General features: G+C 39.4%; 1 protein-coding gene across 2 annotated transcripts; it reads right to left on the bottom strand.

The window, feature by feature from the left end:
- Positions 1 to 534: 534 nt before the first annotated feature.
- LOC129194099 (heme-binding protein 2-like) lies at positions 535 to 2,569 on the bottom strand. 2 transcript variants are annotated; one of them, XM_054799021.1, is made up of 5 exons: positions 2,428 to 2,569; positions 2,226 to 2,343; positions 1,956 to 2,112; positions 1,021 to 1,228; positions 535 to 782 (listed from the first exon to the last, which is right to left on the bottom strand). In XM_054799021.1, the coding sequence occupies exons 1-4, from the start codon at positions 2,548 to 2,550 to the stop codon at positions 1,057 to 1,059; spliced, it is 570 nt and encodes a 189-aa protein (XP_054654996.1). In that variant the 5' UTR covers positions 2,551 to 2,569; the 3' UTR covers positions 535 to 782; positions 1,021 to 1,056. The 2 variants fall into 2 exon arrangements, with proteins under 2 accessions (XP_054654996.1, XP_054654995.1); XM_054799020.1 differs by lacking the exon at positions 535 to 782 and having other exon boundaries at positions 806 to 1,228.
- Positions 2,570 to 23,083: the final 20,514 nt, after the last annotated feature.

Genomic DNA, 23,083 nt, shown 5'->3' with positions numbered 1-23,083 from the left:
TAAGCGTGTCTGTGATGGCAGCGATGTTCCAGTTCAGCTGCCGCATTTTTTCAATGTTGCGCCTTTCGGGCTCTTCCATGAGGTCTGTCATCCTCCTTTTCAGCTGAAGATCCTCTTGGACATCAGCCTCCATTGGGGTCTTCCTCTTGAGTCTGTGGTTGTCTTTCTGTGGTTGTCAAGTTTCGTCTATATGAAATGCATATGCGTAATGCATGGTTAAGTAATCTTCCACCCTTTATGTTTCATTTAATGTTGGGAGTTGTGTCTATTACCATCACGTGAGTCAGTTAGCGCTAGCAACGTTGTAGCACAACATATAGCTCATAGTAATTAGCACTAAAAGCATTACCAAACTGCAGCAAATGTCTGCAATGGCTGAACACTCCAGGGGAAAGACTGTCGCTGGTGCTGGTGTGAGGGGAGTCCAGGGAAGCCGGAGAATCAGGCGAAGGTGTTGATGAAGAATCATCTTCTAGCATATGCCCACTTCGATACCAGATGGGATGGCACATGTTTGGTTTGGTTTAATTTTATTTCAACATGCATGCAGGTTACAATGGAGAGACCACTGGACTGGAATTATATACTTTATTGAATTCATATTTTAATTTCCCATAATTTATCTGTTTTTAGCAGCCCAAAGATTTTTTGTTTTTGTGTCAGTTGAAGTGCCAGTGCTTCTGAGCAAACAGGTTGAACAGGACTGAACATGACTTTTCTGAGCCACATGCCCAGCATAAGAGTCGGCTGATAATCCTCAGCAAATATTTTGTTCTGCATACCTGCACAGAACAGGAAGAAACAATCCGGTCAAAACATTTTATTTGTTAATTTCACAATACAAACTATTCCATACATAGTTAGTTCATGCAAATATTTAATAAGGTAAAAAGGCAAATTAAGATTGTTGAAAATCAAATCGTCACTGTATAAATAAAAATGGATCAACATTAATCACTGTTCCAATCAATTTGTCACATGTATCATTATATTATGCTTACCCATTTCCTTTTCATTTACCTTACTTCTGAATACTTCCTTAATGGACTATGTCTCTCATACAGCAGAGATCCAGATTTCATTGTGGTGAATCACACTCCAGATGGGCTCATAGCCAGCCCCGTAGAAGGTATTTGCATTGAATTTCTTCTGCGCTTTAGTCAAATCCTCACACAGCTTCTTTGCATTTTGTAGGCCAGAATCTCGGCTTGGATATCCACTGAATTTTCTTTATATAAACATATAAAAACTTAGAAAGTTAGTTTCAGAATAAACACTCTATCACAGTTAACATTCACTGTTTGACTTTCTATAAGTGGCTCTGTGTGATGCATTTTCACATCTTGTGCTTGTTTAAATCTTTACCCTCTCAATTCTGACTGTAATATACATTACACTTTGAAAGCTGATCTTAAACTATTTATATTTAAATATATATTGTACGAATGATTCATGCAAACTTGACAGTTGAATGTGATAAAGCCTTGGGTGGTCAAGGCTATTTCTTTTCCTCATCCTTTCTTCCTGGTTCTTGGGACCGTGTTGCTATCGGAGCAGTAGTCAATGATGAAACAAGTTAAAATGTTTTCAAATTGTTTTAAAAAGTAAGCACAATATATTTGGTTACCGCGCTTAGCATCGACAAGGAAGATGGACGAAGAGCCCAGAAGGAAAGTACATAAAGTCAAAAGGGCAGATGCCGCTCCCCTTTAGAAAGTGAAAGTCAAGTTTGTGTAGAAGTGAGAGTTAAGCTTGTGTAAGTGAGAACAGTGCATCTGTTGTCTGTCTGCCTCTTGTCATATCTATGCTGAGCTGATTGTGCTATGTGAGTGTGTGTGTCAAGAAAGTCTTTGATGAGAAGCTATTACGCTAAAAATGCACAGAGCTCATAGACTGAATCTAAAGATTTAATAATAATATCTAACGGGCTGTAAAAGACAAAGTCAGCTTCTTACCGGACATAAACAGTCCCACCAGGTCTTGTTTCCTGTGTCACATATGGGTCACTGATAGAAGCCACGGCTGTGCCATTTGGAACAAACCAGGACAACCAGGACATGTCATCGTCAATGACTGTGATCAGCACAGGCCACGCGTCAGGTATTGTATAACCTGTTTGCACACAACTCTACATCATTAAAGGCCCACTTTTGTACTGTATTTAAAATAATTCGATACGAAAATGATTTTTGAACATAAATTGTCACACATATTTGTATACCTACCCGCTAGTCTCTGTCTCTCGCAGAAATCCTTTAATTTAGAATGTGCAGCCATCACGTCATCTGATTCAATTTTGGTGGTAATCCAAAGCATGTCATTATATAAACGTGTCTCAAAACCCTGTGGACAAAACAGTAGATTCTTGAACTATTTTCAAATCATCTTCGTCGGTGTGAACTGTTCCAGATTCAGCAGGCAACTTACATGGTTTGTCTCAAGCAAAACAAATTCAGGGCACGGTTTGATGGGACAAAAATATGGAGTTGTCAGTCCTTTACAAAGGGAAATCAGAACAAGAACTAAGAGCACAAACACAGACCGTTCCATACTGTAGTGCTGTTGCCGTCCACAAACTAGACTAAGACACGGACACAGTTACCAGTTTATCAAGTCCCACAGACACTCCCACACACCTTTGTAACAAATGTACATGAATGAGCTTATGTGATTAACCTACATTTGATTCACAGCGATTTCACACATGTTTATAACATGTTTTTATTTTTCTTAGAATTAAGGCAAACCTTATAGTGATCTAATGCTATTGCCATTTACCAGTGTATAAAAAAAAGAAACCACAATATCAAATTAAAGCTGCATGATCGATGAAACTGGTGGCCGGAGTTAATTTTTAAAATAATTATATGGGTTAAGGCACCCAAAAACGTGAGGAATTGCACAGGATAATAATTATATAGCAGTTCCAATAGGGCCTTCGCACTGCTTTTGGTAATAATTCAAACATGAAACACAAAAAATGAATACTGACTGTGCAGGCCTGGACTTTTTAAAAATAATAATAGCACGATTTGACTTTTATTATCAGATTTGTTTTTTACTTTATAGTGGTACCTCAGTTTTTCTTATTTATTTTTTCCAAAAGATCAGATGGAGACAAAAATGTACGATAACCGTTTATTTCCACTGGAAATAAAGTCAATCCAATTACCCATTCATTCACACCCAACAACGTTAACAAAAAAAATTTTTTTTAGAGAATAATAATAGTTTTACATGCGGAAAACGATGCAAAATAATTATAAATGATGAATGAAATGGATGAATGAACAACATCACTTTTACCAGGGAATAGAAAATTGTGTCAACACAAAACCACACATCTCAGAGGTGTTTTGAGCCATGAAGATTGCACAAGTTGTATTGTAACAAGAAAAAATTCTCAATTTTAGAAGAATAAATAATACTTAATACTTTTTACTTAATTACGCTTATTAAAAGACTTCGCCAGCATGTAGATCGTCTTTGTTCACCGGAGTTTGTTTCACATGACAAAGAACATCCAAAAATCAAAAATTTGCACGTCACAGGCGCACCTTTCACGCATTTCTTATGTTTTTTTGCACGTAGTTTTCAAACATCCGACAGTCATTTTTGCTTTGCCATCAAGAGCTGGTGACAGAGTACATGTCTGAAAGAAAATGACATAAAAGCCAGATTTTATCTGTACAGTAATCCCTCGTTTATCACGGTTAAATGGTTCCACACCCAACCGGGATAAGTGAATTTCCATGAAGTAGGACAGAAAACAAAGATAAACTGTGTACGACCCTGTGAATACGTTTTTTAAAAAACATTATTAGAGCCCTTTAGACACAAAATAACACCCCTATAGTCACCCTTACACTCGGAATACCCAATATAGTAGACATAATAAGAGTAAATACGCCATTTAAGAAATAAATAACACACATGATCATGCGACAAGTGACGTCAGAGGTTCAAAGTTGAGTTTTACCTTGCTGTGGGTTACGCCCGCATTATTGTGCCTGTTTGAGATCATTCAAACCTGCAATAAAAGCCTGTTTTTCCAGCCATCAAGTCTGGTGCTTGTGTGTCTCACCAAACATTATAGTAACATTACTGACACCTAGTGACCAGTGTGGAATATTTCATATCCTCACAGCATGTTTGAATGTGTCTTTTGAATGCTTTATATTTGTATGTTAGTTCCTTTAGCCATTTTTATTCTTGAAAATGCTTAATTTAGGCAGAAAATACATACATAACATAGATAACATAAAAGCATAAAATACATAACATATTTTTGACTAATAATAGGCCGTATTCAACCACAAAACAGTATGATTTATTATGTATTTCTGAGATGTGATTGAAGCCGTAAAAGAGTGCAAAGTGGTGAGGGATTACTCTATATTGTGTATATCGATATGACAATTAAAATCTTCTGGAATAAATTGCTTTTTAGATTTTCTTTTATCAGCAAAAATAGTCTGGCATATCTGCCTTGTTTTTGCCACTTTGGGCAATGCATGTATAGAAAAGCAGGCTTTTTGCTCATCATTCACATGCACGTATTTGCAGACGAATCACTTACAATGCCACGGGGGATTATCAGGTTTAATATTTTAGGTGTTTTGTAAGTATTGTAATTTGATTACGGTATCATACAAACTCCATTATTAAACCATCATGCAAACACACCCCATTTCTTTCAGTGACACCACCGCCTCTCCTCATCCTGTTTGACAAGAGGCCAGTAACTCAGAGAAACCAGCTGTTTCTTATTTCACCTCATCACGCCCCGAAATCCCCTCACCCCCTCCACCAGTGCCCCTCCACGTAGCCTCTTCCTCTTCACGTGGGAACTGCACAGCCGATCATACCTGATGTTCATTTGCTCCACTAGCACACACATGCATGAGACATAAACCAATACTGGGTATTTTTTCCTTCTCTCTTATGAACATGGAAATATATATAAAAATACTGCAGAACCTACAATCATCTCCATCTTTTACAGATGCAGTGTTATAGAAAAACACTAATTTCTTTAAACAAGTATTGAAAACATGAAAATGTTTTGTGACGTTTAAGTCTGCATCTAGTGAAACGTCGTCTAAATGACATCACAACGGTAAAGCTCTTTTTGAGCTAGGTCCACTGTCCCTTTTGGCTGTGTAGAGACTATTTTGATTAATCATTTACACACCTGTGAACCTTGAAGACATTATGTAAAATTTCGTTACAAGGCTAAAAAAAAAGACATACAGTCGTCCCTCGTCACATTGCTTCTTGAATTTTGCGGATTCACTGTCGTGGTTTTACAAAAATATATTACTTAGCAAATCATGCGGGTTTGTGGTTCAATATGGCCGATTGTTAGTCAAAAAATATGCCTATTTAAGCAAATTTTTGCCTAAATTAAGCCTTTTCAAGCATAAAAATGGCTACATGAAGTAAAATACAAATATAAAGAATTCAGAAGACACATCCAAAGATGTTACGGTGATATGTAGTATTATACACTGGTCACTAGGTGGCAGTAAAGTTACTGTAATGTTCAGTGAGATACACAAGCACCAGAAGTGATCAGACGTGAACAGAACAGGCTTTTATTGCAGGTTTGATGATCTCACAACAGGCACAATAATCCCTACCACAGGCTATTGTTGCAACCGTACCCCACATTTACAGCAACACACATAAGTGTGAGTCTAATTTATGTCTTAAATAGCTTATTTTCTGTTATTATGTTTGCCATATTGGGTAATAAGCGTTTAAAGGTGACTTTAGGGGTCTTATTTCATGTCTAGAGGGCTCTAATCATGCTAAAAACAGGCTTTAGAAGGTCATAAACAGGCATTCTATACTCTGACATATTCTATTTAGAAATAAGGAATTCTGGTTTGCAGGAATACACTCATCACTGTGGGGCCTGGAACCTATTAACCATGATAAACAAGGGATTACTGTTTATATTTAAAGACAAAGCTTTGTGTTATTATTATTACTTCACTGAATCAACATTTCAGCTTTTTCTTATTACATTATGCCTTATGCTCAATTTTCCAATTTTCGCTGTTTTTTTGTTTATTTTAGTTTTTAAATTTGCGCGGGCTAATAAAAAAAAGCTGTTGGCAAATGGCCCCTGCTCTGCACTTTGGACTCCCCTGCTTTTATAGTTTTTTGTCAGGGTTGAACGCGTGATGTCAACTCTCTGAGCAACCACAACTATTTAGCTTGTTTGCTTCCCTTGTTGTGAGCGAATGATGGTAAGTACAGTAAAGTAAAGAGAGAAGGGGACTGTTATTACAGTTATTTTTTATTGCAAATGCTGATCCAAAATCATAGGAGAAGGAGTTCGCGGAGGTGAGCTGTATGCCCTCTGAACAAGTTATATACAGACAGGAAATAAGGTACTACAAGCCGACCAATAAGAGCCTCAAGGTTCGATTTTTTGGGGGGAGGTGCTCGTCACGCCACACAACAAGGTTTGCAAGGGGAGGCGTGAGCTGGTGCCTTGACACGAGTGCATAATCCAGTTTTCTGAGACGAAACTGAAATCAACACAATGCACCAAATGCATACCTGGAGAGCGGCAGCAGGTACAACCATATTCAAAAGTCAAAGTGTGTGCGGAGTATGATAAACGCATACATGTCGTAATCCTCCATGTTATGAGGCAGAGTGGGGCTAAATCAGTGCAACAATTCTGACAGGAGTTTGAACAGGTACATGTGGAACAATGCTGTTTGTAGGTGAAGCAGGGCAAGTGAGAACCTCAGAAAGAAAAAAACAAAATCCACACTAGAAATTTTACTCCGCATGCTCGAAACAGTGTGCATGACAGTGTTATTGATTAAAGATGGGAAAGCACAGTTTAAGATCCAAACCACTGTCAGCTTGCATCTGTTCCAAACCAGCTCCTCCATCAATATCGCTCTACCATTACTCATGCATGTGCACTCTTTTGTCACATGAACAAACAAAACCACAAAAGGCATGTTTGTTCTCGCCCTGGGTCGAGAGGGCGAAAGGTAAACAAGCACTCTTTTAGAGCAGATTAAAAAAAGCTGGAGTGAATATGAGGTAGGAGGAGAAGGTGAACGGGGCGGGTGATGATAAGATCTGACCCTAATTATGGGGATAGCGCACTCTTATAGCACTCGATGCTGCACTGAGATAGTTGGTCATTCGTATACGGACATTGGAGAAATCACAAAGTTGATATAAGGATATTGCTTTAAGCCAGCTTTGTCTTTTGTTTTTTTGTGAATTAGCTTGATTTACAGAGCACCATTTTGCAGAAGGAGTAATATCATGGGATAAACACTCTGCAGGCGACCATTTGGTACTTGGACCTTCACCTTCAACCTCTTAATACCACCAATATCGTGTCACAATTTTACAAACCATCAATAATATACAAAAATATATTAATCTCATTACAGAGAGCTTGTAATGTTAAACACACCTTCCTGTTTTGCCATGAGTTATTTCTTGCATTCTAGTGTTTCTCACCTCAATAACCCAAACGAAGCCAAGGAAAGTTTAAGTGTAAGCATTTTGATACAGAAGTTGTGAGACACCATTGAATTCAAGATAGAACTCATAGCAAAACAGGAAGGTGGTGTTGAAGAGGAAGGTGTTGATCTCGCTGCCACATCGTGTCTTTGGGAACAGTCATGTTTTCAGTGAAGGTAAAAGCAACCTTAAAGGGATATTTCGGATTTTTTTAACATGAATTTGTCTGACATCCCCATCAGCAGTATAGTAACAGTGACTTACCCCCCACTTCGTCCCGTGAGCCGAGTTCTGGTCGGATTTCGGTGATGAGGAACGTAGTTCTGGTTAGTTGGTGGGGCCACTTAAGTAAAGAGTTTGGCTTCTCAAAATAATATGCATTCAAAAGAGTAATACATTACATTTGCATCACAAACGTCCCTCCTCGAAAAAATCGGATCTCACAATCACTCATTACTTTCTCTCCTGTCGTATCACCGTGCATGTGTTCCATAGTCTTCATCCACACATGTAAACACTGTGGAACACATACACAACAACAGACAGGCGACAGCACGCAGTGATACGATGGGAGAGGAAGTAACGCAGAGCGACTGTGAGCTTTGATTTGATGCGCTATGTCGGACTTCCTCAAAGCAGTCAGAATCAGGGAAGTCAAACAATAAATGACGACTGTCTCATGCCAACGTAAGCGAGGTATTTCAGGGTGCCCGCTGATGTGGTAGTTCGGTGTAAATAAAGGACGGGAGCTAGGAAGGTAAGTTTATTCATGTTGCACAGTTTAGCAACAATCAAGACACTTTCTCAACCCACACAACACACTTCCGGCCTTCAAAATAAGAGCTCCGTTGGCTACATCCTGTTGATTTATAACAAAATAAGGGTGTGATAAAAAAAATTGTTTACACCAACATTGAGGCAGCAAACCAAGTATACTAGCGCTAAGTGATAACATTAGCCCGTGCACTTTTCATAGCCAAAGCTTTTCAAGTTGTTTGACTGTTTATGTCAACACATTTTTTTTTCCCATTAACTTTTCAAAAGTGAACATCTTTTGTGTATTTTCAAATTGAATGGTTTGATATTTATATACTGGTTGAAAATAGCCCTGTAAGAAATTCATAGTGAAGTTGATAGAAAAATCATTAAACAATTCAGAGACAAGTTCAGACATTTAATCCAAAAATAAATCTGGTTAGCGTCCTCATTTAACCATGCAAACATTTATGACCCTTACTCTTAAAAGAAACGGAATCAAGAATCGTTAGGAACCAGAATCGAAACGAGGAATAGGAATCGGGAACCAGAATCGTTCAAATTCAAACGATGTCCAATCCTACTGAAGAACAAGCCTCAAATCTTCACTTGCCTGCTATTTTGAGCATTATTCCAGGAAGAGATTATGTATTGTTTAGCCAATGCACAACTTAAATGGTTTGACCCTTGTCTTGACACCAACTGTATTTTCAGGACCACCTGAACTAACACAGATGGAACGCATGAAAACACGGCATACCTCGAAGAAAACAAAGTGTTGACTCATGAAAATCTTTGTATTTAGCAAGTTCATTTGATATTCATAGTTAATCATGCCATCAGATATTTACTTTATCTCTACTAAGTCATCAAAAAGCAATATAATTGACTTTTATCCCAAAGTCAGTTTCTATTGTTGGCTGAAATGTACTTGCTTGTAAAAAAATAATGAAAGTGCGTTAGGCATCAAAATTGTTGATAAATGTATTATTGGAACCACAGTGCTGTTACAGGTACAGTTTACAGGTACTTTCACATAATGCAGTACTGTATCATTAAAAAAATGATGTGCACTATGGTCTTCCATGCAGCCCACTAGCTAATGTGCCAATGCCCTAAGGCATCGAGATGTCGAGATGTTCTTATGCATATATTTATATTGGTCAATTTTGTTTTCATCAGTCAAAACTTGAATCCAGGGCATGTATGTTTGCTTGGTTCTACCCTTTCACGCCCTGAGGCCATAAATCACACACGTACCAAACCCAAACTGTTAACTGCTCCAAGGTATCAGCAACTGTTTGTGTGTGTGCGTGTGTGTGTGCGTGCGTGTGCGTGTGTGTATGTGTCGGAGGCATCTGTTACAGAGGTAATGGTGATAAAACTAAAAAAAAAAAAAAAAAAAAAAAAGGTTTAATAGTTTGTTTGCATTAACAGTAAGTTGTGTAATGTAGACCAGATGAGTGTTAGTGAGAGTATGTGTGTGTCCAATAGGGGGACCAGATGTCCACTTTTCCAGAGAGAATTTGGTAGATTGAAAAAGTGTCCACCCAGGATCAAGACCAAGACATTCTTGGCCAGACATTCTTCCGCTGCACTTCTGCAATCAATCAATTACCCTTCACGCAATACAAACAATACATACACTACAGTACATACATACACTTTGCATGCACTAAAAACAAGAAATTACTGCATGAATTGGATAAAAAAAAAAACAGCTTTTGAACATTCATGTAAACCCCTTCATTGGATTATGTTTGACTTTTTAAAGATCAGATTAACATACCTAGATTATGTGATTGGAAACTGTCTCTCTCTTGCATGTATGGGCTACCAGAGCGGACCCGGCAGGATATAACCCGGAATTAATTGTGGCCACGTGTGCCATCATTGTGAAGAAATTGATTAACATCCGCTGTATGCACATTGCTAGTAGCTGTTTGAGCTAATATGTGTCCATGTTTGGTGGTTGTAAATTTAGCTATTAGCTATCTAGCTACTAGCTAGTCGCTATTAAAGACATAAAGTACAGTACGTATGAATGGAGGAAGCCGGACAGTCGTACTTTGTGATGTAAAAAAGTGTGATTTGTGTGCAAATTGCTCGCCATCCAGGACAAGATGTAAATGTTTTGCATACTCACTTCAACGGAGACATAGTTGATAGCACAATGTGGCTTGCAGAAGTCCTTCTCATGGCACACCCTTACAGTCATTGTCGTCTGCTTATCACCAGCTACAAGAGCCACAGCATTTTTAATCTGTGACATTATTAAACTGTACAGCTGCATACACACCGTCTACTGGGCTGTTAACCCATTCATGTCTGTGTTTGTTTTTATTGATTTGCAACTTGCATCCGAGATAGTATTGCTAAGTCTTGAGAGAGAAACAAGCAACTATCTCTCTGAAAACAAGCCCAAAACAACCGGGAACGTGGGAATTTGCAAGCGACTTTACTGAAAAACAAGCTAAAGACGCTTATAATAAGCGGACCTGGCAACACTGAGGCAAGGTGTCAGTCATCGCATTGGAGATAGTAACTGTAAACTGGTATATGTCCCACTGAGGTGTAAAAAATAGAGAAACCAGGTTATTTCAGTTAGCCCACTAATTCAGTGCATAGAAACATAATATACTCAGTGTCATTTGTCTCAATGTCACTAGAGTTGTTGGACAGAATGTATCAAGATAATGTAAAAGTTGTCTTTTACCAGCATCTTTCAGCTTTTCTTTTGGCATTAATGTACTTAAGTTAAGGCCCTGTCTACATGGGAACGCTCCTGAGATTTTTTTTTTTTTTGGCGGGTGGAAAAAAATTTGCATCCACACTGTCCACATACTGTACACTAGTTGCATCCACTGAGTGAAAACGATGTAATACACAAGGCACACCTACGTGTGGCGCTGTAAACAGACACGCATACAAAACGCGTAAGTCCGTAGTCTTCCACTCTCCAAGGCTCGTCTAGACTTACAACAAATTGGAATTACTTCTGCATAATTTTGAGAGTATAAGACAAGAAAATACCAGGAGAACGTCGACTGCGGTTAGTCATGACACTCGAAGTATTCAGGTATTATTTTGGCTTGTCGTCAAAGCTCACGTCTGGTCACTGGTCGGTGACGTCATCGTTTTCAAAAAGCAGCGGATTGCTCGTCTACACGGAAACGACAAGCTGGCGTTTTCTGATTTACCCACTCTGAAGCAGTTTTTAAAAAATTGCCGTTTCAGGGCACCCAAAACACCATTTCCATGTGAATGAGAAACAGCGTGTTTTCCACAGAAAACACATCTCATTAAGTTGCCAGTAATTTACAAATCCATGCTAATAAACGTAACACGGGGCACAGGTCAAAATAGACATTTTATGGGCATATTGAGTACTTGCCTTTTTTTGCAATTTGCTGATGGCTCTGGAAAGTAACCCCCACGAAAAACAGGGCTCTATTGTGTCTGTTATTTTAATCAGAATAGTTCAGATGTGAATATTGTAATAATAATAACAATATTGTAAAAGTCATAAATTATATGGATTAGATATAGCAAGTGGAAAAAAAACAATAAAACGTGCAATGTTTTTTTTCTGCAGATGATAGCACTTTCACCAAGTAATAAAGTAGAATATTCACCTGGAGCTTGACGTCAATGAACTACAGTATTATCATTGAAATATGGCTTCTGCTTGAGTAATAGGATAGTAATTGACAGTAAAAAGACAAGGATGTAAACTGTAGTGTTTTTCCCATTCACCTACTTTCCCCATCTTTACATGCTCTGATGCTTTTCATCCTCTCAGATGGTGGCTGCTGTCTGTTTTTCAAGATCCAAGCAATAGTTCCCTGTAGGATGGGGGCCATGATATTTAACAGATGTGTGTGGATGTGCTCTTGAGCGTGCCAGTGGAGTTTCCAGTCATCTGTTCTTGGATGTACCAATATGCCTATCAGTGGATGACAACATGAAATGTTGCTGCAGGTTCTTGATCTCCATAGAAACTGCATGCAAAGCTCAAGTATGTTTGCCTCTGCATGCATTTCTTTGGACATACATACTGTGCATGCATGAATGTGCAGCTTTCCCTGCCAACCAGCTTTCCGCTCCATTTTCTTAAAACAGACCCCAACAGGCCTTCATTTATTAACTAAGCCAGTCCTTTGGCAATCCCATAAAAGCCTACATAAGTGCCCTGTAGTCCTTTCTAAACACTCCAAAAAGTTTACCTCATGCGTTACCTCAGATCCACATAGGATCTGCCTTTCTAACCACCATCGACAATCGAGATAGAGAACTCCCGCCACTAAATAATAAGGCTGATTGAGTGGTAGGCAGACTCAAAGGCAGCCAGCACTCGTGTTATAAAAGAGAAGACTTCAATTCAGCCACACTTTTGCCGTTTCCATGATTAAGCGTCCCAAATGATCCAACCTGTACAGCATTTCAGCACCTTTTCATTGACTTATCATCCCACTAGTACGATACTTTTGTGGACAGCATTGACAAAGGATCGTAAAGTTTTATACAATACTGTAGAATTGTAATATTTTATCTTACTAAAAGACCGTGAGGATGAGATCCCGCCCCAAGTGGAGGACTTAAAGTGCTTTGGGGTCTTGTTCACAAGTGAGGGAAGGATGGTATGCGAGGTCGACATGCGGATTGCATCGGTCCGTCGCGGCGAAGAGAGAGCTAAGACAAAAGGCAAAGCTCTCAATTTACCAGTTGATCTACATTCCTACCATCAGTGATGGTCATGAGCTTTGGGTAGTGACTGAAACGACAAGATTGCGGGTACAAGTGGACAAAATGAGTGTCCTCTGTAGGGTGGCTGGACTCTTTCTTAGAGACAGGGTGAGAAACATCCGGGAGAGACTTAGAGTAGAGCTGCTGCCATATGAGGTGGCTCGGGCATCTGGTAGGGATGTCTCCCGTACGCCTCCCTAGGGAGGCATGTTCTTGCGGTAGGAGGCATCGGGAAGATCCAGGACACATTGGAGAGACTCTGTCTCTCAACTGGCCTTGGAACGCCTCACGGTCCCGGTAGGAGCTGGACAAAGCTGCTGGGGAGAGGGAAGTCTGGGTTTCTTGTTTTAGGCTGCTGCCCCTGCAACCCGACCTCGGATAAGTGGAAGAAGATGGATAGATAGATAAAAGACAATGGAATTGATATAAATTGTGGGAGTGTGCATCATCTCATTCAGCTTTTCCAGTTCAAATTCACAGGTGAGCTGGAGCCTATTCCAGCTGACTTTGGGTCAGGGAAAGGTCATAGCCAAGTTGTGTCATGCAGGTTTATAACTTATAGGATAAGGTAGAGTGAATGCCAGTTATTACAGTACATTAATTAGAGGAGAAAGCAGTTAACAGTGACAACTGGCAGCAGAACAATCAAGCATATGAGTGTTTTGACAATAAAGTTACAGAACATTACTTGTGTCTTTGGCTATAGTCCAACAGGTTGTTGTCTGTACTTGAGGATTAGGTGTTTCTCAGCACCTTAAGCTTACTGTCAAATGTGACAAATGAACACACAGAGATAAAACTGCCAGGGCTGCACATATCCAGGCCTGTTTAAATGTTGCAATCGCTATTAACACACTTACACAGTAACCAGGCCAAGGAGGCTGAATCATGACATAAGTACCGTATCTGACGTGTTTTAACACAACCAGCAAATCAGGGATCACTGCAGGCCGCATTCCGACTTCACACCCAGACGCCGTCCAATACGAATTTGGACATATAGCCAATAAATTATTTTAAAGTATATTAAGTTTTGAAGGGGCGCCTCTATTTTGACTGGTGCATGTTGTTTTAGATTTTTTAGCTCACCGACCAATTGCATGCGAGTAAAGCTGGACCGAAACTTAGCTTGAGGAAATATATTGTATCTGGACCTATTGAATTTTAGTTGAATCCCCCTGCAGTTGATGTAGCGTAGCAGGCTACAGGCATGAATGTAGACAATGTATACATAGCAGTCTGAATGCATGAATTTGTACAGAGAAACAAAGATTATTCTCTCAATGTGAATGGCACAGTGATCAATGATCGATCAAGGACAATATACTGTTCTGTATATGATGCAAATATCTTATATGCAAACAGAATAATGTGACAAAGACATAGTACAGTCGCAATTTAGTGTTCTCCAAACACAGATTTTTGGTCAACTATTGCTTTTCTCTGAAAATACGTCATTTTTACCGCAGAAAGCACATCTCATTCACCATAAATCGGTGATTATTTATAAACACATGATAATACAAGTAATATGTACAGCATACATGTACTCCCGTTATAAGACCCTCAATTTTTACATTTTTATGTCTTTATGCTTTACTGATAATGTGTTTTCATCAAGCGTTTATATTTCGTACTTTGTTGAACGGGTTCAATAAAGTGCAAAGTTTCTTTGATTATGGAAGCACTAGCATGACGGGTGGGGGTATCGCCGTGTGTCAAAAATAGACATTTTTATAGATGTATCAATAACTTGCATGTTTTTCACCATTTGCCAGTGAAAAAGCGAGGCTCTACTGTACAGTAACAGTTACAGACAAGACTTCTTTAGTTGTGAGAAATGATGGGGAAACCAAAGTATTTTTCCTCTGTGGGACTAGTAGCTGTCTTGGTACTCTTGGCTTGTTTCAGTTCTGTTCAATAGTAGAAGTAGGCTAAGTGTGGCATTTCTGATGGCTGATTGTGAGGATTGTGTTGCAGGCTTTTGGACTCCTCCTTAAACACCTGTCCTCCTTGAGTTGTCATGGAGGTATCATTTTTGCAGGAGAAGTCCCACCTTTCTGCCTCCTTGTAATGGGCCATGACATTTACTTCTTGCTGTTCTGGTAGTCCATGGTGTAAAGTTTGTCTTTTTCCGTACTTATTCTGTGTTTGCGTTCACGTCTCCAGGGTGATTGCTGCATGTTAGGCAATACTGAATGAGGTAGACTTTAGCCAGTCCATGTATGTTTGGGTTGAGTTTTAAGAATCCCGTTTTATGAGGGGTCAAACTACTGCAAAAATCCTCACAGTTCATTGGTCCAACAATTCAGAATTCAACCAACCAGTGTAATACGGCTATATTGACAATAAGTCGACAACACAATAACCCCTCGCGACGTCACCTTTTTTCAAAAATATACTAATATGACCTATTATTAGTATAAAAAAAACATTTCAGCTAATTTTACATATTTTCTGCATAAATTAAGCATTTTCAAGCATAAAAATGAACTAAAATACAGATAACTGTGTGATGATATGCAGTACTCTACACTGGTCACTATGTGTCATTAATGTTACTGTGATATTGGGTGAGACACACAAGCACCAGACTTGATGGGTGGAACAGGCTTTCCTCGGATGTTTGAATTATCTCACAACAGACAGAGTAGTCTCTAACACGGGCTACTCTTGCAGCCGTAACCCACGCCAAGCTAAAACTCAACTCTGAACCGCTGACATCACTTCCTTTCCGCCCCCCACTGAGCTTCTCTAGCACTGGAATACAAGTTTTACTTGTGTCTTAAATGGCTTATTTTCTCACATATTTTTTTTCATTCATTCATCCTTTATTTAACCAGATAAACCTCATTGAGATTAAAAATCTCTTTTACAAGAGTGACCCGGCCAAGACAGCAGCATAAGACAGCGTAACACAAATTCCCAACATACAATACAACATTCACAGTGAACAATCAGCACTTCCAACTATTTAAAAATAGTTACACTGGCCAAGCCCATTCATTTCACAATCCTTGAAAATAGCTTTAAATTATCCTAATGTAACAAGTTGAAATAAGTTTAAGTCAGATCATCCCATGCAAAGGAAGCAGCGTACTGGAATGCTGTCTTACCTAACTCTGTTCTGACTCTAGGAACCACCATCAGTACGTTTATCTGAGAACGCAGAGCATACTGTTGTTGGTATTTATGCATGTATGTACAGGTGAAGGTCAACCAGTGAGTCCACCTGCGAACATACAGGGATGGAGACTCAGCCGCAGCATACAATGTGCAATGGTGAACGCCATTGCCACAGCCAGTCATGAAGTGTAAAGCTTTTTTAAAAGATGCTTTGACACATTCATAAAAAGGAGGTCACCATAATCCAGCAAAAGTAAGAAAGTAGCAGAAATTAAACACTACCTTGTATAAGTCGAGAAGCAATATTTATTCGTGAAGAAAAAATGAGTTTTAGCTTCGGTTTTCACCTTCATTTTTTCATCGAATATAATGCCCGAGTGCTTGTATGATGAGACCGTTTCAATTTCTTTCCCTTCAGTTGTTTTGGTTTTAGGGAGCTGAGAGGGTAACCGTTTTCCATTTGAGAAAACCATAACTTTAGATTTGTCTGCATTTAACACTAGCCTAAGCTGACTGAGATGTGAGTGAACAGTGTCAAATGCAGACTGTAAGCTTGGTCAATTGAAGGAGAGGAACAGTAGTTTGACTGCAGCAGTTAATGTACTGTGTTGTTTACGGAAACCAGATTGGTTGTTTGATAAGATATTATGAACCTCGATAAATGATTTAAGATGTGCAGCAACAATTTTCTCAAAGACTTTTGCCAAAATACATAACTTTGATATTGGACTGTAGTTATTAAGATTGGCCGAGTCCCCTCCTTTCAGCAAGGGAAGACCATAAGCAGATTTCCAGACAGCATGTCTACTATGTTGGGGAAGACGAGTGTAAAGGTGGCTTTAGGGGTGTTATTTCATGTATAACAGGCTCTAATAGTGTTAAAAACCATATTTAGAAGGTCGTAAAGACGTTTTCTATCAGGGGTCTCAAACTCAATTTCACTGGGGGCCAGTGGAGGTAGAGTCGGGGTGAGGCTGGGCTGCATCAAGTATTGGTTGGTTCAGTGTTGGTGTTTACTTGCCCCTGTAAGTGTGTAAGTAACACTGAGCTTGCCCAGATGTTGCGGGCTGCAGTTACACTACTCTTTGATGTCCAGTCGTGGGCCGCAAGATATGATTTGCTGGACCGCAAATGGCCCGCGGGCCGCAAGTTTGAGACCCCTGTTTTCTATGCTTTAACTACGAAACTATAAACAAGGAACCCCACTTTGCCGAAATGTTCTTATCGTGGTTGGATCTTGAACCAATTAACCGCGATCAACGAGGGATTACTGTAATAGCAAAAGAAAAAGAATGTAACATAATTAATGTAATTGAATGTATCTATGGAAATAGCCATGAAATACTGCAAACCCTACTGTGTGGTCATCACATGTTGCTACCATGGAAATTACCATGGAAATTACCAATCTCCAAATTATAAATGAGAGTTAAAAAACATTTGGGGAAAAAAAAAACATTTGGAAAAATATAATATGACCAGGAAAGGTGAAAGAGAAAAGAACACATGCCCTTTTATCTTTTCTGTCAGAGGTACACAACTTTTCGGTGCATTTTGGCATGATGTTTACAAGTATGGGCCAGTAAATGTGACTAAAGCATTAAGGAAAAGATTGCTGAAAGCAGAATACATGTGCTTCAAATAACAGTGTATATTAACCTGATATGAGTACCTTCAAGTTAGGGAGCGTTCCACAAAGTAAGGGTGAAGTTCCACAAGCAAAAGTTCTATTGATTTTCCTGTCGTTTAATAGATATTTAAAATCTCATCCATCTGGCGTCCAAGCATAAACGCCTCAAATTATCTGCAATAATTATTTGCCATTGTTTTTGGATGCTGGGTCAGATGAGAGGAGAGAAAAACACTCTCCAGTGAGTCTCTAGCTCCCCCCGTGGGTCAGTTGAGGCGACTCCCAAACCCTCCAAATCCGTTTTTCATGTTCTTATCTGACATCCATTAAACCATAATGGAGAGCAGATGCCCTGGAGATGGAGAGCTAACCGTAACACCCACCCACGCACACGTACACACACATCTGCAGCATCGATAGAACTAGGTCTAATTACATAACACTTGCCTTACTCACCATGGAACACTAGCAACCAGGCCAGGCTTTCCTAAATCAGAAGATGCTGGGCTGATACACACAAGCACACAGACGTAATTAGAAGGATGTGTCTATAAAAACGCTTTTCCATTGATCAGAGGTTGAAAAGGACAGATCACTCATTCACATATTCAACGCGGTGATGTAGCAAGGAGGCAACGGAATAAACATATGCGTGATTTTCCTGGAGAGAAACACCTGAGGACACAGGACACAGGGGCCAGGATTAACCAATTAAGAAAAAGAAAACCGAAAAAGAGGGGAAAATGTGCAATGTCACTGGAACCGAACCATCAGTGTGCCAAGAAAAACAGTCATCACGAGCGATACAGCAGGAAGCAAAAGAGAAACAGACAGGAATGGAAAGAGTCGAATGAGGTGAACAGAGAAATGATGAAGGACAGATAGGAAAGGAAAATCAGGAAAGCAGTGAGAAATGATTGCCGTCAGCATGGAGGTCAACATTCCTTTGCTTGCGATGATGATGTTAGTAATAGATGGTGGTGAAGGGCCAACTCTGTAGGGAAAGGTCAAAGCAGTCGCTCGTTGACATGGAAACGGACATTGTTATGAGTACACTTTGTCCCCTGATGTCATCCTGCTGTTTTTTCCTCAACCATGGTATCCATATGCTGGATTCACACATGAGCACAGAGGTTGCAAAACGGATACAGAACAACCTGAAACCACCAACAAGTACAAATAATCAACTCTATAGACCACATGGTACAGCTGGAGTATTTATGGATCAGACAAAAGCATTTAATCATCCATCCATCCATTTGGTTTTCTTTCCCGCTTGTCCTCATTAGGGTCATGTGTAGCTGGAGCCTATCCCAGCTGACTTTGGACAAGAAGCGGGGGACACCCTGGATGAGGTCGCCAGCCAGTAGCAGGGCACGCATAGTACAACAACCCTTTACACTCACATTCACAACTGTGGACAATAAATCATAACATTTTAGGATTATGAAAGCTGTTTGATTCACCTCACACAGCCAGCTAGCTGGCCTACGATAACGTCAGCATTATTCTATCCTGTGATTGCTTGATGTTCAACAAGCAATGTTGAGGAGAAATTGACATCACTGGTGAGTGGATGTACTTTATGTAAAAGTTTGATGTTTTTGTCGTGTTATTCGATAAATGCTCCAGATGATATTGTAGTATAGAGGGTGGAGTTGTCTGGACCGTCTATCACTGAGCCGTTCTATGGATGCTCGTAACATTTGGCTGAGCGCCAAATTTACAAACACCGGCGATCACTGGTGGACGTTAACTCACTCATGCTTGAAGTTTGCTAGCACAAATGAAAGTCAGTCGTATCGGTACGATGTATTGGAAGATAAAGGGTTAAGTGGGAGTCTTGCTTCATTAATACTAGTATTGTAGCAACGTGACATAGTTACGTATTGTTAGACTTCCATTTTTTGTAACTGCACAGTGGGTAATGATGCTGGCGCCTAAAACAGGGTTTGAATCCCAGTCAGAGTGAATGTAAATGTACAGCAGTATATGTTATAATTATAATTATAATTATTATTATCTTATCAGTGTCGGACCATTGAGTGAAAATGATGTAATACATAAGGCACACCTACAGTACATGCGGCGCTGTAAACAGACACATACAAAAAAACATGTGACACAGCTAAACTATAGAAGAAAGAATGCATGTGCATATGCTCTGTCGTCATCCGCTTGTCCGGTTTGTCTACTATTTGTCTATACATACTTCTGTGAGTCACTTTAGAGGACAAGACAAAATATACAGAACTCTACAGACAAAATAACAGGAGAATATTGACTGGGAGTCATGCTATTTGAAATATTTAGATACCATGTTGGCTTTTCGACAACAGCACACAACCGGTCACTTCTGGTCACAGGGATACGTTTTCAGAAAGTCGTGTTGTGCTTGTCCACACGGCAATGACAAAACAGAGTTTTCAGATTTGCCCACTCTGGATGCCTACGTGTAGGGATCGCATTGATTGTCCTGCCACAGTCCAAAACAGTCACGGAGTAGCAAGCCGGTGTAGTGGGTGCTGGTGCCTCAACGCAGGTCCATAATCCAGGTTTCACTGAAACTGAATCTGCAAAATGCAACAAAATATATACCTCGAGAGCAGCAACAGGTACGAGCTTATTCAAGGGTCAAAATGCATGCAGAGAACGTAAAATGGGTGGGTACATGTCGGCAGGTCTGCATGCAGTAATTGAAAGCACCATACATCAACCAAGTTCACAAACGATCATATACGTAGTCCTGTGAAAAGATTAGGACACCCCCACACATATAACTGAAAATTTGGCAAATCATGCACTCCTTGCCTGCACTATTATTTTTCAGACAAATACACCACATGGTGACTTTTTATTAGACTTCACGTTTACCCCCTGATTTTTAACCCGTAAATCACATTGTTCACCCCAAAATTTGGTACACCCCTATAAAGGACTGATCAGCATATGCTTGTAAAACATCTTTGCAACAGCAACTATCGCCAATAAGTCACTTATTGACCATTTGCCTAATGATTATCAGTCTTTGGGAGTATTTGTATTGCATGGTAGCAGGTCTTCCATAGCTGTTACAATTTTCAATTATATGAAAAAATTTGAATACCATGGGGTTTCCTACTTTTTCCACAATTATAACTGTTAAAAACTACATTGGCTGTGATTTACATTGACCTAAAAAGCCTGCAGTCGGGGAAAACAAGAGTAGACTTGCTTCACACATGAATTACAAATACATGACTGGATCTGTTTGCGTTATCGAGAAGGTTGATTTCTTTTAGCCAATATTAATATTCCTGTTATGATAAGCTATGTCAAGATGATTTCATGGACAAATTGTGCCTTTAGATATTGCTTGGCTTTCTTTAAAGTAGTCAGTGAAGTAATAATATTATAATAGTAATAATATTTGCATTGACTTGTAAGCTTTGAGCTAATATGTCAGTGCTGACTGTGACACCAAACGTTGTTATTATTTAGGATAAGCATTTGCATCCTTAAGTCAGCTTCTGTAGACTTGATTTTTCACAATTGGATCAATAAATCTATTTTGATACAAGAGTGCTTACAGTGAGTGTTAACAGTAGGGGTGTAACGGTACATGATAAAAACGCCCTGCACGGGACAATCCACCTTATGGAGTGGCAGCTTTGCAGTACATTTTGCACTGTGTGTGTCCAGGCTGGCGAAAAGCCCTCCCATAATGTCCGATTTCCCATACTGTACATATTTCAAGTGAGGGACAGCCTGCCAAAAAGCGGACGAAAAGGCGACAACAGCCCCGGCCGTCTGCGTTGGCCATATGCGAAAGCAACACGGACCCGCCGGACCTCCTCAGCTACGTGCCAGCCAGTCCCCACACCTCCTGGCTCACATGTTGTGGTGCGGTGCATCTGTTTTTGAACACTTCACCTCAGTAAACGAGAATGAGAATGGCACGCTGCAACTGTAAAAGTTGAACTTCAGGTAAGGAACTTTAATAGAAATAAAATAATCATCACCCTGTTCAAACTCGTATTGTTGCATTTGCACCTTCCTAAAAAGAAACATTGTAAACCAGGGGTGTATAAATTGCGGCCCAGGGGCCATTTTCGGTCCGCTGATTGATTTTTGTTCTTTCTAATAAGATATATTATTACATTAGACACTAATGTGCTTTGTGACCAAAAACACAAAGCTTTCTATCTTATAGTACAATATACTGACCTGTATTGGATTGCTTTTAGCATCTTTAATGTACACATCAAAGTGACCCCCACATCCTTCAATTTTTCTGTATGCTGTATCAATATTTCTATTTTTTATTTAACAATTTTATTCATTGGGAGAATTACATGCCACTAGATTGCAATTTCATGTTCATGCTTCATTTTAAAAGTTAATCCATCAATTTTCTGTACCGCTTGCCCACACTAGAATTGCGGGTATGCTGGAGACTATCCCAGCTATTTTAAAAAACAATAATAATAATAATAATAAATAATAAAAAGAGAATTTGGGGAAAAACAAGTTGTTCTCTTTAGCACAAAAAACGGACCCACGGTAGCACAATATGGAGGTATGGACAGTACCGTGGGTTACCTGTACCATTGCACCCCTAGTAGACTGTGTGTCTTTTTTGCACAGTGTCTCAAACACAGAAACACACACATTACACACGAAAACAGTTTTTTCACAAACTTGAGGCCCTGAATTTGAATAGTGATGCTGTTGCAATGACATATAATTTAAGAAGATATGGCTCTAAATAAAATATGATGCCTTCTCTTATTAGTGCAAATAAGCAACAGCATAACTTTGTGACTTTTACTATATCAAAGTAACAGTTACTATGTTAAAGTAAGTTTTTTTTTACAGATTTGTACAGAAAGCCCAGATCTTCCAAAATGATAACATCGTGCGAAAGGGGCGCAAAGGGCATTAAAAGCATGGACAACATGAGTCAACATTTGAAAGATGACAAACTCCTTTTCTTCTTAAGCAATCTACTTGAAGTATTACCAACGGATATTTACAGGCATGATCGGTCATGCAGTCAGCAGAATGACAATGACTCACAGACTTAGAATAGCTCACTCTGCTCTGTTATTTAGCAATGTTACTCAAATGTCAACTACAGTTTTGAAACTTATACCGTTTTGAGTTGCTAATTGTAGCCTATTTGGAATCTGCTAATTGGTGACACTAATTTGGAATGTAACGTCTCTCAGTTTTGTGAGGGACATACGTTTGAGGTTAGAGTGCTCACATGGAGGGGGGTGGATACTGTCACGGTTTCGAGAGGATATTTTTTTTGTAAGTAAAGTTACAATACCG

Source organism: Dunckerocampus dactyliophorus, chromosome 14, assembly GCF_027744805.1.
Source record: "Dunckerocampus dactyliophorus isolate RoL2022-P2 chromosome 14, RoL_Ddac_1.1, whole genome shotgun sequence".
NCBI classification, from domain to species: Eukaryota; Metazoa; Chordata; class Actinopteri; order Syngnathiformes; family Syngnathidae; genus Dunckerocampus; species Dunckerocampus dactyliophorus.
Note: the sequence above shows the minus strand (reverse complement) of the source record. Positions and strands in the feature narration are given on the sequence as shown.

Coding starts and splice junctions, on each gene's coding strand:
- LOC129194099 (XM_054799021.1), bottom strand. CDS start 2,550: ATGGAACGGTCTGTGTTTGTGCTCTTAGTTCTTGTTCTGATTTCCCTT. Junction 2,344..2,427: donor TTTTGCTTGAGACAAACCAT/GTAAGTTGCCTG, acceptor TTTTGTCCACAG/GGTTTTGAGACACGTTTATA. Junction 2,113..2,225: donor CGAGAGACAGAGACTAGCGG/GTAGGTATACAA, acceptor GTGTGCAAACAG/GTTATACAATACCTGACGCG.